Raw genomic sequence first — 16,282 nt, forward strand, 5'->3', positions numbered from 1 at the left:
AAGGGCGTTGATAAGTTGCAAAAACCTGTGCCCAATCCCTTTGTACGTTTTGACAATAAAATATGTTTAAATCAATTGAGGTTAGGCCTACAGGATAAAAAGAATCTAGTCGCAACAGGACACACACTGCTCTCTCGTTATTAAGTTTTTTAAAACCTGTTCAATTACACAGACCTACATGTACATATAAGTCCGTGCAAATAATAACTAATGGAAGAACAGCGAAAACACATTCCGACAGGAGTCGAACACAGGTCTCCAGCGTGATTGTTCCGTCACCTGGGTAAGAGAGACCGTATTTGACACCATACATGTACAAACACACACCGACCTGGTTCCTGATTTCGGTCTAGTCTCATTCTTCCATTTGATCCTTTTCTCAACATATTATACTGGCATTTTCAAATTAACTGGAATATTATTGGAACGTCTCCAGCTTTGCTTGTGTTTTGTTTTCAAAACAGGGATGATATTGTACACAAGTGGTATAAATTACAAAAAGGACCCATCACAATAAAAGTATTAGAAATGAGGTAAAAACACTGTGATACATTTTTCTGGTCCATAACTAATTAGACCCCAGTACATTTCAAATCTCATTTTCGAAACCTGTTTCTAATCCAGTAATGTGCTTAAAATCACGTTATTTAAACACAGACTGTCATGACTAGTAGATGACTAGAGAATGAGCATATATCGGCCAACGTTCATGTTTTTTAGGTAAGATAAGATTTATTAAATTATTCTATTTTTGTAGTTATCATTTTTATTACCATTTTATATTTTATCGAAAAGCAGAGATACATAAATAACCAAAGGTCTGTGGAGCTTTTGACCTGTATCTGTATAGGTACACGTATCTTTTGACCTGTTCTGTATTAGAATTTGATTTAATAGCATTTATGATGGACGCAGACTGAAATCCTATGTATCCATATCGTGTATACTAATAATACAATTATAAATATAAATACTTAGTTAGCTTGACGTTAAAGGAATTGTTACTGCGTTTAGATAAAACGCTTAATTTAACCAGTGTTCATCTAAAATATTATTATTATAAACCTTAAAAAATGACTTCAAATTTAAATACAGAATCTACACCAACGACACTGTCCGGTAAACTATTCCAGGAATCTCCAATGAACTTCGGAAAGACTTTCCCATATTCAGCGCGCCATCCTTTCGTAAACTTTCCCTGATTATCAAATATCACGTGTCATTATCTCTTACGACATCACGACATCACATGATATGTTTATGACGTCATTGCGCTATGACGTCGTCAAGTAACATTGCTAATAGTTACAAAATCAACAATGGCCGCTGGATAAGCCGGGTTATGAGATTCCCATTATTGAATTAGTGATATGTCCGTCGCAGCCGGTGTTAAATCGGCTAAAAAGCCACACAAAGCAAGGTAGGTTCTAACTTTATACCCTGATATTATCCAAGTCAAATTGTATTGTCTAATTCGTGGATTATCGAATGTGCGGTTGCCGTCCGGATTTTGTTTCGGAATGGTTCCGTTTCTTGTAATGTTGAAGTCTGGCATAAAGCCTATTTAGTACATCTACGGTGTCAGTTATCTACAACTCATTGTAGAAAACGAGACAGCAGAAAATATAGAACTTTACGTGTACATCTGTTGCAGAATCTACCTTCATGCCCCGGGTAATAGTTCCAAATAAGGGAAAGTTTTAGCGCGGGATATTTCTAACCAGATAAAGAAGGCTAGATATTTTCATTTCAAAATATTTTATTCAATCAAGCATTTGAATTAATTTAAATACAATATTTCATAATAGAGATAGACATACAAAATGGATTGGACAACATGCTTAGCCAATACAGGTCCTTTCCGTACTTCCGTTATCATAAATATTATTAATAATTTTAGTGGTATAGTTGTAAATATAATTATGTAGAGAAAAAGTGAAATGGAATGCTTATTATCAATTTATGGAAAAGAAGATCATAACTGAGAGGAGAGTTTTACTTTATAATAGAGAAAATAATTTATTGAAGAGAAGAGAAGAGAAAAGGTTAACAAAAAATTAAATATATAAATAAGTCGAAAAATGAAAAATATATATAACAGTAGGTAATGGAGATGATACATACATACATACATACATACATACATACATACATACATACATACATACATACATACACACATGTATGCATACATACATACATACATACATACATACATACATACATACATACATACATACATACATACATACATACATAGAACATTCTAGAAAAAAATGTTCAACATTTTCTAATGGTGCACCACATTCACAGGAACAATCATCAGTCAAGTGATCAATAAATTTATCACGTTGTAAGTCACTTACATTATTTCGTAAATGACATAGTAATATATTAAGATTCCTAGGGTTACAGTTAATAAAAGTTTCAGAAATTGTTGTTGGAAATAATGTTTTTATCTTTGATTTAAAACTAGAAATAGAGTTTCTTAACGAGTTATCAATATTGTTCCATTGTCTCATCGTAGAAGGGAAAAAACTGTTAGTATGAAAATTCTAATAGTTTCCAGTTTAGAACCATAGTGGGAATATAGAGAGGATGTATCTTTATATCTATGCTGCGCGCTCGTGAAAAATATCAAAATATTAGTCACACGAGTGAAATATATTTGGTATTACTGAAGACACGTTTAGATATTCTTTTTATTACATCTTTGTAACCAAATACACCGGACGAGCCTTTAATTTTCCCCATCGTCGTTTGTAAGCAGTGTTTTATTGGTTTGATTTTGATTTAAACATATTTTTATTTGTAACTGAACTTAACAAAGGGATTGAGCACAAATTATACAACTTACATCGAGCCCTTTCCCGATATAATTATACATAATCATTTTGTTTTATTGGTCAAATCATAAAAAGTGAGTGAACAATATTAGAAAAAGTTCCCTATATTTTTGGAAAACTATCACCTTTAAAGAATGAATATTTTTCGATATTTCACTGGTGAAATGTAATAAAAGTGACAAAATCCTAGATTACCGCGCTCTTTCAACATCCACGGATCACGTTGATATTTGATAATTGTTCTCTCTAAACCAAATGTAAACTGATATGTGTGTAATTATAATTCTATTATAATTATACTCGCCTTACACTTTCGATTGTTGGAGGAGACTTATACTGGTGCTGGTATGCTATGATAATTTGTATACTCTAAGGTAATAACAATATGCTACGATCATATAAATAACTCAGTAGCAAAGTTTGTGCTGACAGAATCAAAGGTTAAGGGTCAAATATTTATATCATCTTTCCAAGAAGCGAGAAAGAAGACTTTCAGTACTGAAGGCATTTTTACAGTAATGACAAGCGCGAAGCACGGCGGCGATTTTAGGATCACTCATGCGTTGTTGTCCGTCACACTCAAGTTCGCAGGGATTTATTTTGCAACTTCTTGTTGCCACTGCCGGAAAAGTTTGTAACTTTGTGGCTTTATTATAAGTTAAGTTAATAATGGATACAGGCAAAAACAACAAAAACAATACTTCTATACCCATATATCTAAAATTTAAACATTGTCAGGAGATTGTTCAACATTATAATTCATACTAAATTGTACATTGTACATGTTACACAGTTCAGATGCTAATTTGAAGAACTTTGTATATACAATGTAACTATGTAGGTTTAAGAAATGCTATTTAAACGTTTCTTCTTCTCCTTTATGCGATGTTCGTCGTTTTCGGAAGGTGTACAATTTTCTACTCCAAAGCGGTCCACGGACGCGATCTATTTAGTCCCACGTTTCGCCATGTTCTTTCTGCCTCGCATCCTCATGTAATGACTTCTCTGTTTCTCTTTCACATCTTGTTAAATAGTTTCTGATTTGTATTGAGAAAAATTCTCGATGACTTTTAATTCTTCTAATTTCTTTAAATATCCATTTCTTTGGTGTCTGCGCTTCAAAGCGAACTGTAATAGGCCGGTTCCAATTGGCCGTGTCCCTGGACTCTGTTCGATTTCCTTTCCTTTCATTGGTCCTTCTTCATTCCAAACCATATACTTCTAATAACTTTTCAATTAATTTGGTATTTTATTCCATACCTTTCCTGCCTGCATGATGAATTTGTTCCGGAACTCAAGAAAGAAGTTTTTTTCTCTCTCTCTTTCCTTTCTTTAATTTCAGAAACAATTTTTTGGTAGGTGTAATGTTTTCTGAATCTCCGATTTCAAGTTTATTTCCACTTTAACATTTTAGGCTGTTACCTATTTGTTACCCGTTACCTCTCTGTAATATTGATTGATTCATGATTCAAACATATTTTATTGTCAAAACGTTCAAAGGGATTGGGCACAAGTTATTGCAACTTACCAACGCCTTTTTCCAAAACAAGTACAAAATTACAATATTTGACAAAATAAAGACTAAAGGTCACCAATTCAATATTTTTGTAACATCTTTAGAGCATTGCTCTCCGATTTGTTAAAAGGCAGTAAGTACAGAACAGACAAATAGCATGCACTTTAGAATCTATTACTTGTTTTTATAAACTTGTGCACATTTCTTAATATGATTAAATTAGTGTCTACAGGCAGATAAACATTTCCACATAGGAGTAACTGTAAGTGTATAGCTGCATCGATATCTACATTTCGAAGACCAAGAAAAAGTAATTGCCTCTGTATATCGTAATTTGGACACTCAAAGAAAAAATGAAAGGCATTATCACAAGGGTTACCACAAATCGTCCAATCTCTCTATTATCCACTGTTGGTAAAGTTTTTGAGTGTGTTATTTTTAAACATATCTATAACTATTTTCTAGAGAACTCATTGTTTTATAAATACCAGTCTGGTTTTCTACCTGGCCATTCCACCGTGAGAAAATACATACCTGTATTGTATTCTGTGATATTTCCAAAGCTTTTGATCGTGTCTGGCATGAAGGTCTATTAGTAAAATTAAAATCATATGGAATAGGAGGAGAACTGATCGTTTGGTTAAAGGATTACTTACATCAAAGGCAGCAAATGGTATGTATTAACGAGTCTATTTCAAATGAACTCAATTGATGCCGGGGTTCCGCAAGGTTCTATCTTAGGGCCTCTATTATTTTTGATATACATTAACGATATAGCAGATATTTTTTATTCAGCTTCTCGTCTTTTCGCTGATGACACCTCTCTTCAATGTTCCTCCTCTTCTTGTATTCAAATTCAAACTATTCTTAATAGAGATCTTGAATCTCTTAATACTTGGGCCAAAACCTACATACATCATGTAGAAGCTATATACACTTCTGTGGAAACTCCGAGCTGCTCGTGTGGACATTTGTGTGAGAATGCTTATCACTTCTTCTTTGAGTGTGGCCGTTACATTATTCAAAGAAACATTCTCTTTCAGAAGTTAAATGATTTAAATTTTCATGTACCCTTAGATTTAGACTTTTTGTTATATGGTAATCAAGAAATGTCTTTTAATATTAATTCTGAAGTATTCTTATGTGTTCAACATTTCATAAAGGACAGTAACAGGTTTTAAGAAATCAATCGATTTATATTCTAAAGTAAAACGTGTATCCATTGTGTCTTAAATGAGAATGTTTATCCCTATTACTTGTTTGTTATATGCGTTGTACGTTATTGAATGTATACTATTGTTGCTTGTGTTATTTTGCACATTTTTTTATTGCCATCCATAAATTATCTCTCTCCCTCTCCCTCTCTCTCTCTCTCTCCTCCCCCCCCCCCCCCCCCCCTCTCTCTCTCTCTCTCTCTCTCTCTCTCTCTCTCTCTCTCTCTCTCTCTCTCTCTCTATACAAATATATATCTATTATTCAATACTAAATATGTATTTTATAGCATTTTGTAATTATTTATATGTCATTGTGTTAGGAGAGGGCGTTTATAAGTTGTAATAACTTGTGCCCAATCCCCAATAAAATACGTTTAAACAAAAAACACAAATACATTCAACATTTTCTACCAGGTTAAAACGAAATAAGTCATATTTGAGAGAACTGTTTTGAAACATTAACTTAGTATGAATTATATTAATTTTCCTATCACCAAAACCATAATAACTGGGAGGTTTTAATGTATTTATATCTGGTGTAATAGCATTTTTGAAAATGCTCAAGCTAGGAGAAGATTATGATGGCATTATGATCATTATTGTGATCTAGTTCGTTCCATAGACGAAGAGTTGAAGGTAAAAAGGATGAATTTGTATTAGATTTAGAAAGCCTATAGTAAGGAATAACAAAATTATTTCTATTTCCCAATGCATAAGGGGTGTTTTGACCAAGAAATTTTGGCACTAGAATATAAAAAAAAAATAATCTGGAGTTAGATTATTTTTTCATCTTAAACAGTAATTGTAGTTTTCTTCTATTACGTCTATTCGAATGTAGCTCTAGACCCGTTTCAATGTATACAGAATTGCTACTAGCATAACCAGTTATAATACGTGCCGCTTCACGTTTGGCCTTTTCTAATAAATCTGATTCTAACACATTACACCCATCCCATAATTCACACGCATATTCCCAAAACCGGTAAGATAAATGTTTTATATATTCTTATTAATGTATCACATTTAAGCATGTATTTCAATTCTCTCAGAGCATTGAGCTTTTTAAGAACAGAGTATAAGTATTTTCAATATGGTCACTCCATTTACCTTTCGAATTGAAAGTGACGCCAAAATGTCTATGGCTATTAGTAAAGCTTGAGGACTCGTTTTCAAATTCCGATTCAATGACCTCTTCTAAATTGTTTAAGAGTTCGAAATAAAAATCACTTCTGTTTTACGTGGATTAAAATCTACCAACCATCTCTTTGCCTAAGAACTTAATGATTCCAAGTCCTGGTTAATATTTATTTCAATTTCATTACAAAAGGCAGATGTACTCATAAGTGAGGTATCATCAGCAAAAAGACGTGAAGCAGAAAGCAGAACTTCAGCAATATCATTTATATAAATTAGGAATAGTAGGGGACCCAGGATAGAGCCCTGTCGTACTCCTGCCTTTAGTTATCCTTCTTTTCACATTTGACGGATCTAAGGGGAGTATCGTATCAATGAACACTCTTGGCCAGCAAATTGACTTACATCAAATATTTGTCATCTTTGTCATTTTGCCCTTTATTTCACGCGTTTCTTTATTTTTTCTTGAATTTTCCCGATTTCATTTTTAAACGGATTTGTATAAATTTTTGCACACTTGTAGAAAATTGTCTTTCGTTTTAGCTCATAACATTTGCATTATTTTCTTTTTTTCATTTTCAAAATATTATTATTTTCTGCAGAATTAACACTTTGTAATCAATGCCAATATCATGAGCTGAAAGAGGAAACACTTTGCGATAAGTGTGCAGAATTTAGTGTAATCAAGGTGAAAAATAAAAGCAGAAAAATCAAATGAAAAAAAAAAAATAAAAAAAATAAAATAAACGAAAATGCTTGAAATGAGGAGGAAAAAGACAAATGTTGACAAAGTGTATCACGCCCAAAAGAAAGCAATACTTGTAACCTGTTGTCCCTACTTTAACGTCAATAATCGAGACGTATGTTAGCCAACCAAAATGCGCTTCTATTAGCTACGTCTAGCTAACAAAGACGTATTTGTGTGCTAACTCGCTGTTATCCGATTGTGTAGTATAAAACCAAGGTGAAACGTAAGCGATGCAACGTACCAGTGTCTATTAAAATTTTAGTGTTCAGAGTAGAGACTTTGACTACCGATTTGGGAAGCGAGTTCCCATCACTCGCCGACTGAACTTTCCATGTGTGATTGCAGTCCTGCTCTGTCTTTTGTTGTGAATTTTTTTTACAGCTTTTTTGTTGTTATTGCATCCTCCATATTCCAGAGATTACGTTTTGGGGACTCAAGTTCCATGAACCCACCACTCGCCGACTAAACTTTTTAAGTGGGATTGTGGCCCTGCTCTGTTTTAAAGCTTTTTGTTGTTGCAACATCCATATTTCAGAAGGTACGCTCGCTTTCGCTCTCAGCACCCCTTGACTATGTGAAGGCAAATCGGAAACTCAATCATTGCCACATTGTGTATATAACAAAATACTAGTTTAACCCATTGAAAGCCAAATCTCCAGAACGACAAACCGATAATTTGATCGGAATTAAACTTTGTTCTTGTTCACCTGTGAACTTCAAAAGAAATATATATTCTTTATAATTTTTCAACCCCCTTGCCCATCCCGAGCCCATGCTTTCGAATTTGCCACGACATATTCCAGGAGCACAGAGAGCGAAAGCGAACACGTAACCCTTGTAACATCGAGGATGCCCTGCCCTGCAGGTGCGGCGTAAGAATTGTACCTGCTGCCCCATTGCATGATCGTAAGAGGCGACTTTTGGGATCTTATCTTTTCTATTCTTTCTGAACAACTTTCTTCTTCCTAATGTCTCCCTTGACAATGCCTCACTTTTGGCCTTTAGTTGAGCATTCGCCGCTGTAAGGAAGGCTTTGGGTTCTGTCCCCAAGCCGAGACATACCAGAGTCGTAAAAAATGGTAGTTCCTATTCCTGCTTAGCGCTCAGCATATTTGGAGTTGGACGACTGGTTCGCCCGTTGTCAGTATAATGTGACCAGCTGGAGTGTGCTGCTGGGTGTCTTCGGCAGTATGCTTCAGTGAGGTAGCACTATAAATCGGCAAAAAGTTCCGGCCTATCACAAGGAGATTTAACACGAACATACCGCAGCCTCCCAAAACACACATACGCACTCAACACACGCATGCATGTCGCACGCACGGGAGGCCGTCCTTAAATGACCTTAGCTGTTAATAGGACGTTTAACAAAATAAACCAAAACAAACCAAACATCGATGATGCAATGATTCCATGCAGCTACGTATATTTGGAGACCGGATGTAGGATGGACGTTAAGCTCCAACAATCAACCAACCAGCAGCATCATATGATGACCATGAATTTTCAAAGAGGATGTCATTTCAATAAAAATGGCGCATGCATGCCACACATCCAATTCTATGACATTCTAGTCTTTACAACCAGCATTTCAATGAAAAAAATACTAGTAATTTATTTTTACTTCTGTAATGAAGTCGAAAAGAAATTATAGTGACATGATGGCTATCATTTGTTTAATATTTGTCTGGCTTTTTTCAGAAATCGAAACCAAATCCCAGCATGGGATGCCCGGCGCTTGGGTTTGAGGCTAACACAGACTCAGAGTGACGGGAGGTCCGAGTACCAAACAGTAAGTACTTTAACCCTCATAGATAATTCTTGTATTTCAAAATGTTTCGAATTCATTACATGCTCGAATTTCAGTTTTCGCCCGTGGGAAACATTCTTTGTCATCACGTCGAGACCAGAATTTCAGTTTTGCTCCTCGGGTCATATTCTTTGACATCAAAGCGAGTCCAGAATTTCAGTTTTGTTTCGGCGGTAGCATTTTTAAGTTTTGTTCCATGGATCGAATTCTTTGCCATCAAGTCGAGTTAAGTAATTTAGTTTTGTTCCGAGAATCAAATTATTTGCCATCATGTCGAGTTAAGAATTGAATTTTGTTTCGTGGGTCACATTCTTTGTCATCAAGTCGAGTAAAGTAATTTAGTTTTGTTCCGAGAATCAAATTCTTTGCCATCAAGTCAAGTAAAGAATTGAATTTTGTTTCGTGGTCACATTCTTTGCCATCAAGTCGAGTCCATAATTAGTTTTGTTCCGTGTCATCAAGTCGGGTCCAGTCTTGGGTCACATTCTTTGTCATCAAGTCGAGTCCATAATTAGTTTTGTTCCGTGTCATCAAGTCGGGTCCAGTCTTGGTCACATTCTTTGCCATCAAGTCGAGTCTAGCACCACACATTTCAGGTCCATTCAATATGCGCTGGTTCTTGTCAGACAACAGCAAATCACGTCTTGTAATTGTGTGGTACCAGATACGACAGTATCTCGTCATATTACTTGTCATAATATCAAGCGATGTCTTTGCCATTAGAAATGCCTCTTTCTTCCTTACAAGTATTGTTAAACTTCCATTTCTTGTATTCTCACACCCTTGATATTCCACTATGTTGCAACCCGTAATCCATAGTTATAAGTACTCACCAAGTTTGGTCACGTGTGTGTTTTTGATTAACTTTTGTATATACTAAAAATAACTAAAATGCAGTATACACACGTACATTGACAATTATATTCCAGTCGTACACGAAATGGCCGTTCCAGCGGCCAAGAAACAACATCAAACCGGAGAGCAACCACCTGGAGATTCCTACCTCTACATGCGATATGCAAATGGATACCACGTACAGAACGGATTATGTTGCACATGAGGTTTGTCATATCTTAATCTTCACTACTTCAAGTAGTAAACATTCAAACTTGCTTAATCAAACTCTGCAATGTAAGTTCGTGATAATAGCAAAAAATAACCAAAAAATCTTAAAACGCTTCTTTTTTAAAATTTATTTCATTGGTGGATTAAATCAGATACCCAGATTTTTTGTTTGATGGCGGTGTTTCAATTATAGGCTACGAAGAAAGAGAAGAAGAAAAAAGAGTTTTTGTACCGGAGGGCGGGAGGCGCACTGCTTACCGATACCACGTACAAAGTGGACTTCGCCCCAAAGGTAAGGTTTACGGTCAGCTGGTTAAAGGTCCTACATGCATTGGGAATATTAAATATGGAATTATTTAGTGTTGATTGTCCGGTTGCTGCTGTGAGTATGATTTCAGATTAACGTGGAAAACAACAAGACAATCAACATTTGTTATTTGGTCATCGTCATACAAATAAGAATATATGGAAATAGAGCTGATATGATCTTATAAACTCTATAGTGTTTTACATTAGTTAATTGTTTTAAACAATAGCTATTCAGACATGCACATATGTGTCAGTGATGACTTGAGCAAAGCAGTCATGTTTAAATCCTAATACTAGTAGCTGGTTTTCCATTGCATACGGCAAAGTTGCTTGACGAAAATCCGAATGTAGTGGACCAATCTATTTCTTATTAAGAAACATATCATGACCATTTAGACTAAACCGAATGTGTTTTCTATTCCAGGTGGCGCTCAGAACCGAGCCCTATAAGACATATAAAGAGTACAGCGCCCCCGTGACAAAGTTCAAGGGGAAGTCGATTTATCAGATGTCCTACCAACACTTTGAACCAGACCTGGCCAAGCAATGTCGTCCATCACCCATTCGCCCAGCCGAGGCCCTCCGAAGCGGGGAGCATAAAACAACCCCAGACTCAACGTTCAGGGTATTGATCTATTATTCCATGTCGATCTGATAATTCCCATTTTCAATTTAGTATTCTAGTTTCGGTATCCACACTCGCATGCCACTCCAAGCAATAATCAATGCATAATAAGCATCTTAGATGTTCTTGTCAAAATTATTCCGTCTCTTCGCAATACAGAGTTATCTGTTCTTATGAGTGGGTACTGATTGTTTCGTCATGAGTTTGTGTCAGAAAATTACGTTGTTTTCTCACCAATTTGTACTTTTCTCTCACAAGCAAATGACCTAATAATTTACTCTCCATATTACAATTTTTCTCAATTATGTATCGATATCATGCTGTCAGAATATGAATGCATCCTATATTTTATTTTGATGGTTAAAATTTAACTGTTTTTCAAGGAGATAAAAAGCAAATGGCAGGTGGTTTTAAAGATTTCTTTCATACACTTTAATGATTTTTTTTCTTCAAATTTTATATCCAACATATCGCTTTTTCTCGATTTTATCATATCCTCGAAAAGATAACAAAAAAAAAATCAATTGCTACAGTTTAAACTTTTGCAAACGACTGTATGTCGGGTATGGTATAATGATATTCTCCAAGTGTATAAGCCTTAATGATTCTCTGCTGCCATATGGTTATGATGCCATTTCCAGAACGACTACCAGAAGCACGAGAACACTGAGAAGAGAAAGCCAATCAAGCCCGAAGAGAATAACAAGCTGTCCACGGATCCACTGGATTCTACCACCTGCTATAAAGAGTTCTTCACCAAGAAGGAGCTGCCATCATATACCAGTAAGTCATCCATATTCAGTATCTCTGTCACCTGACTTTTTATTCCTGTCACCGCACTCACTTATCGTGTCAGCGTATCCACGGTAGTAATTCTGTCCTCGCTTATGTATTCGAACTCCGTCCTCATCTGAACTCCATCAAACTTTTCTGTGTATCGGCTAGTCGCGACCAACCGAAGGTGCAATTCTTTGATGAAAATCTAGTCAAAGTGTTATGGTCAACATAATGATTTAATCTGCAAATTGTCTTCTTGAAATTAAAAGTGATTGACACCAGAAGACGCATACCCTTCTGAAACTTTAGTGTTTCCTTATATATCCTTATACGATTTCAAGGGTTCAGCTTGCCCTCGATTTGAGCTAGATTTACAGTTTTGTTTCCATGTTGGCATTTCTCTAGTGTCTTTTATTAGATCGCTTTGGCGTTGATGCATGTGATATAAGTCGACACTAGATCCGAATTATGGACCTTTGAGTTGTTTCTAAATGTACGCGATTATTGATTACAGAAAAGGTGATTAACACAAACTGTGTAGTTACCAAGATGATGCTCCCAGAGGCGCTGCAACCCACAAAGGAGCCCCCTGGCGACAGCGGAGACAAAACTGCCGAGCCAGCACCAAAAGAGTCGGAAGCTAAAGAACCCAGTGCAGAGCCGCCTATACAAGGTTTGATGACAACCTTCACTGCTGACTTCCGGCCTCATTACAATGTGCGCAGGCGCACGATTTGCAAACCTCCCGAGTCAGAGTATCACTTTATAGATGCTCCATTCGACGGCAATACGACCGCTGGTATGGCCTACAAAGTGTGGCCCGTGGCCTTTCCCGAGAAGCCACAGTGGGCGGTGAAACCACCATACCGACGGCCACAGACTTGGATGCAAACGGATAGCACATATGCGGTAAGAATGAAAATTAGTTTCTTATCGTAAATAATTGAAAGATTTCAAGCAAGCTTAAGGAAATAAGGAAATAAGTTTTTGCTCTCTGCGCCCCTGCAGGGGCGTAGCTTGCTATATAAACAAAAGCCCGGGCTTGCACATAAAAAATCCTAGTATGAGTTATTAATAAGCCATGGTCTTGTAAAGTTAATATATCTAATATGTATTGTCGACCCGTCAAGGTCTTGAATGTAGAATCACAAAAAAATCTAAACGTAGATTAATTAAAATTAATGAAATACGCAGATAGCCATGCTGTTTTTCGAAGTCCGGAAATGGAAACCTGAAGTCGTATCCGTTTATTATTATAAATCTAGGGGTTTCCGGTGTTTAGTTGTTTGGTGCGTAAATATGAAGAAAGCACAATCAACGATATATATCTAGATAGCTTCTTCAAACCTAAACCGAAAGACACGCAAAGTCAAAGCCCGACAGAAGAAATTGTCGAAAATGTTAAATCGACATCTAAAAGTGACACCTCTCAAATTATAATGACACTCGCACCTTATTTAAAAGTATGGTCCCAAAATCCCAACCCATATTCATATCACATTACATATTCTTTAAAATCACTTTCCGTATCGTAATGGGTCCCGTCCGATCTATCCTCAAATCCTATAAAAGTTACCCAAGTTACATGTAGGTCACGGGTCAGCGTGAGATTTTGATACTTGTAAATAGAATAGAAACGGATCAAACATCAACGCATAATTATTAAGTTTTCATACAGGTAGAAAACGGACCTATCATTTTGATTTTAATAACACAAGTTTAGTACTATCAAGCATTACCGAAAATCATTTCCAGGGGCTGATCAATTCCTTAAAACCATTTTTCTGAAGGCTCAGTCATCGCCATCTTGTGTATAAGAAGTTGACCCTTGACGTGCATCAGACAAGTTCCGAGGTCGCCATATTGTCAAATTAACTGGCTTTGTTCAAAAGAAATACATCAGCCAGACGATTGGTCGGCGTTTTTCCTGACAGCAATCAAACAGCCGTGTGCCTTCGCATTTGCCATGACGTATCCTAGTGGCTAAGAAAGCAAAAGTGGACGTTATCACTGGGTTAATGAGGACAGTCTACCAGCAGAAATAATGAAAAGATGCATTGGTTTTTCAGGTCCATTACAAACATCCGGGAAGCAGTATGCCGCCATCTTTAATAAAAAAGAAACATAACCAGGATATCATACGCCACGTGGCGTCTGGAGACGCGGGCTTGGAGACCACTTACCAGAACAACTTCAAAGGCATTCCACTGGAGGAAGCCACCAAGTCGTTTCTTATGAAACAGGAATATGAACCTCCTAAAGAGAGGATGGTCTGTCAGTCGACACAGCGTGCTCATTATACAGGTAAGTCAGTCACGTGACACTCGGTGTTTTATTCGGATAGGACTACTCTGGAGGGTATAAGGAAAAGTCCGGGTGGAGACCAATTGAGAGTTGAGATGTGAGTCTTTTGACCAAAACTTATAGCTTACATTGTCTTGTATTCAGTTAGATAACACTAAAAAGCACGATAATATTGGGAACGGTTAGAGGGAGACACGGGAGTCTTTTTGTGTCAGTGATAGGAAGGGGCCGCGGTGACCGAGTGGTTAAGGTGTCCCGACACTTCATCACAAGCCCTCCACCTCGGGTTGCGAGTTCGAAGCCTACGTGGGACAGTTGCCAGGTACTGACTGTAGGCCGGTGTTTTTTTCTCTGGGTACTCCGGCTTAACTCCACCTCCAAAACCTGACACGTCCTTAAATGACCCTGGCTGTTTATAGGACGTTAAACAAAAACAAACCAAAGTGATCAGTGAGAGGGGGTGTGCGCCAATTAATAACCACTTACGAAAGCCTTTCCAAATCTCTTGTTTATGTTTCGTTGGTGCCTGAATCACCCACATTTGTATCCATACAGGTCACCACACGGAGCGGTCCAAACTTTGTCGGCAAATCTCGGAGCATCGCGATCTGTTTAAGAACCAAACCATGGAGTTTGGTACCACTTACAGAGACACGTATAAAGACAACAGGCCTAAAAGTTGTCCCGCTAATACCAAAATAGCACGTGAGCCCCGAGATTCAAAAAGTGAGGAAACCAAGGACGAATTAAAGCCGGAGGAATGAAAGAAGAATAAGATAGTTTACAAAAAAAAACATTTTTACAAAATTTGATAAAGTTTTATTTTTGGCATTTATTTTACAGAGGTATACAGCAAATTCATTGTCACTGTTTTTTGGTAAAAATAATGATTTTAGACATTTTAAAATCTTTATCATTATATCATTGTACTTTTACACTGGACTATTAATAAACTTATTCTACGTTTTGTGTTTTTACCTTATTATTTTTGATAAGGACAACATTTTTGTAAAATCCAGAAAAAAATACTAGATTTATAATGATACACTTTACGTATTGTACCGATAGAACCACACCTGCCAATATGGCATAAAGAGTCTTACATCCTTTTCCATTTCCTCAAAGTAAATGTATGTATTTTGGTCATCAAATCAAATGTACTTATTTTATCCTGCCCTGATTCATTTCATCCAAAACTGATGCATTTGATAATAAGAACATTATTACACTGAAAACTAGCATTGGAATCCCCATCATAAAACACTCTTGTTTTATTTTCAAACTTAAGAATATCATTTAAATTAACAACAAAACCCTTTTTAATTTGAAAAAACAGTAGTAATAGTTAACACTCTGTGATCGACCAGTTCAGTCAATGTTATCACCGAAACATCACAACGTCTTACTTAATTAGAATGACACAGTGTGATTTGATAAAGTGTGTATAGCTTAAACAATGGTTTCGGGTAATACAATTAATAATTGATGTGCGATAGAACAAACACAATGGAACAAAAACATCAAAAATGTAACAAACAACAAATGCACATTCAATAGATTAAAAGGTTGTCCAACGGAACAAAAGTATGTACAATGGAAAAAGGGATGTGTAATGGAGCAAAAACACATTCAATGAAAAAACAAACAATAGAACAAAAACACATACAATCGAACAAAATGATGAATAATAAAACAAGGATGACAAAGTGGAACAAGAGTATGGATAATGAAATAAAATGAAAAATGCCTCCAAAAGAGAAAGAATGTCTAAGTGGAACTAAATGACATACAATGGAACAAGATAGCGTACAATGAGACAAAATGGCGTACATTGAAACAAGATGGCGTACATTGAAACAAGATGGCCTACAATGGAACAAAAATAGATCTACCGTGAAACAAGAGATCGCACAATGGAACAATAAGATCTACCGTGA

General features: G+C 36.2%; 1 protein-coding gene across 1 annotated transcript; it reads left to right on the plus strand.

The window, feature by feature from the left end:
• The first annotated feature begins 1,280 nt into the window (after positions 1–1,280).
• Positions 1,281–15,312, plus strand: LOC117338775. Its single transcript, XM_033900100.1, has 9 exons — positions 1,281–1,420; positions 9,157–9,247; positions 10,195–10,326; positions 10,524–10,622; positions 11,064–11,264; positions 11,906–12,047; positions 12,556–12,950; positions 14,111–14,345; positions 14,901–15,312. Exons 1-9 carry the CDS (start codon positions 1,371–1,373, stop codon positions 15,107–15,109), a joined length of 1,554 nt encoding a protein of 517 aa, XP_033755991.1. The 5' UTR covers positions 1,281–1,370; the 3' UTR covers positions 15,110–15,312.
• The last annotated feature ends 970 nt before the right edge of the window (positions 15,313–16,282 follow it).

The sequence above is a fragment of the Pecten maximus genome, chromosome 12 (genome assembly GCF_902652985.1).
Source record: "Pecten maximus chromosome 12, xPecMax1.1, whole genome shotgun sequence".
Lineage (NCBI taxonomy): Eukaryota > Metazoa > Mollusca > Bivalvia > Pectinida > Pectinidae > Pecten > Pecten maximus.

Bases quoted from the DNA above. Each gene is read 5' to 3' on its own strand.
- LOC117338775 (XM_033900100.1), top strand. From the start codon at position 1,371: ATGTCCGTCGCAGCCGGTGTTAAATCGGCTAAAAAGCCACACAAAGCA. The intron at 10,327-10,523 runs GTTTGTCATATC...TTTCAATTATAG, and splicing joins CGGATTATGTTGCACATGAG to GCTACGAAGAAAGAGAAGAA. The intron at 12,951-14,110 runs GTAAGAATGAAA...TTGGTTTTTCAG, and splicing joins AAACGGATAGCACATATGCG to GTCCATTACAAACATCCGGG.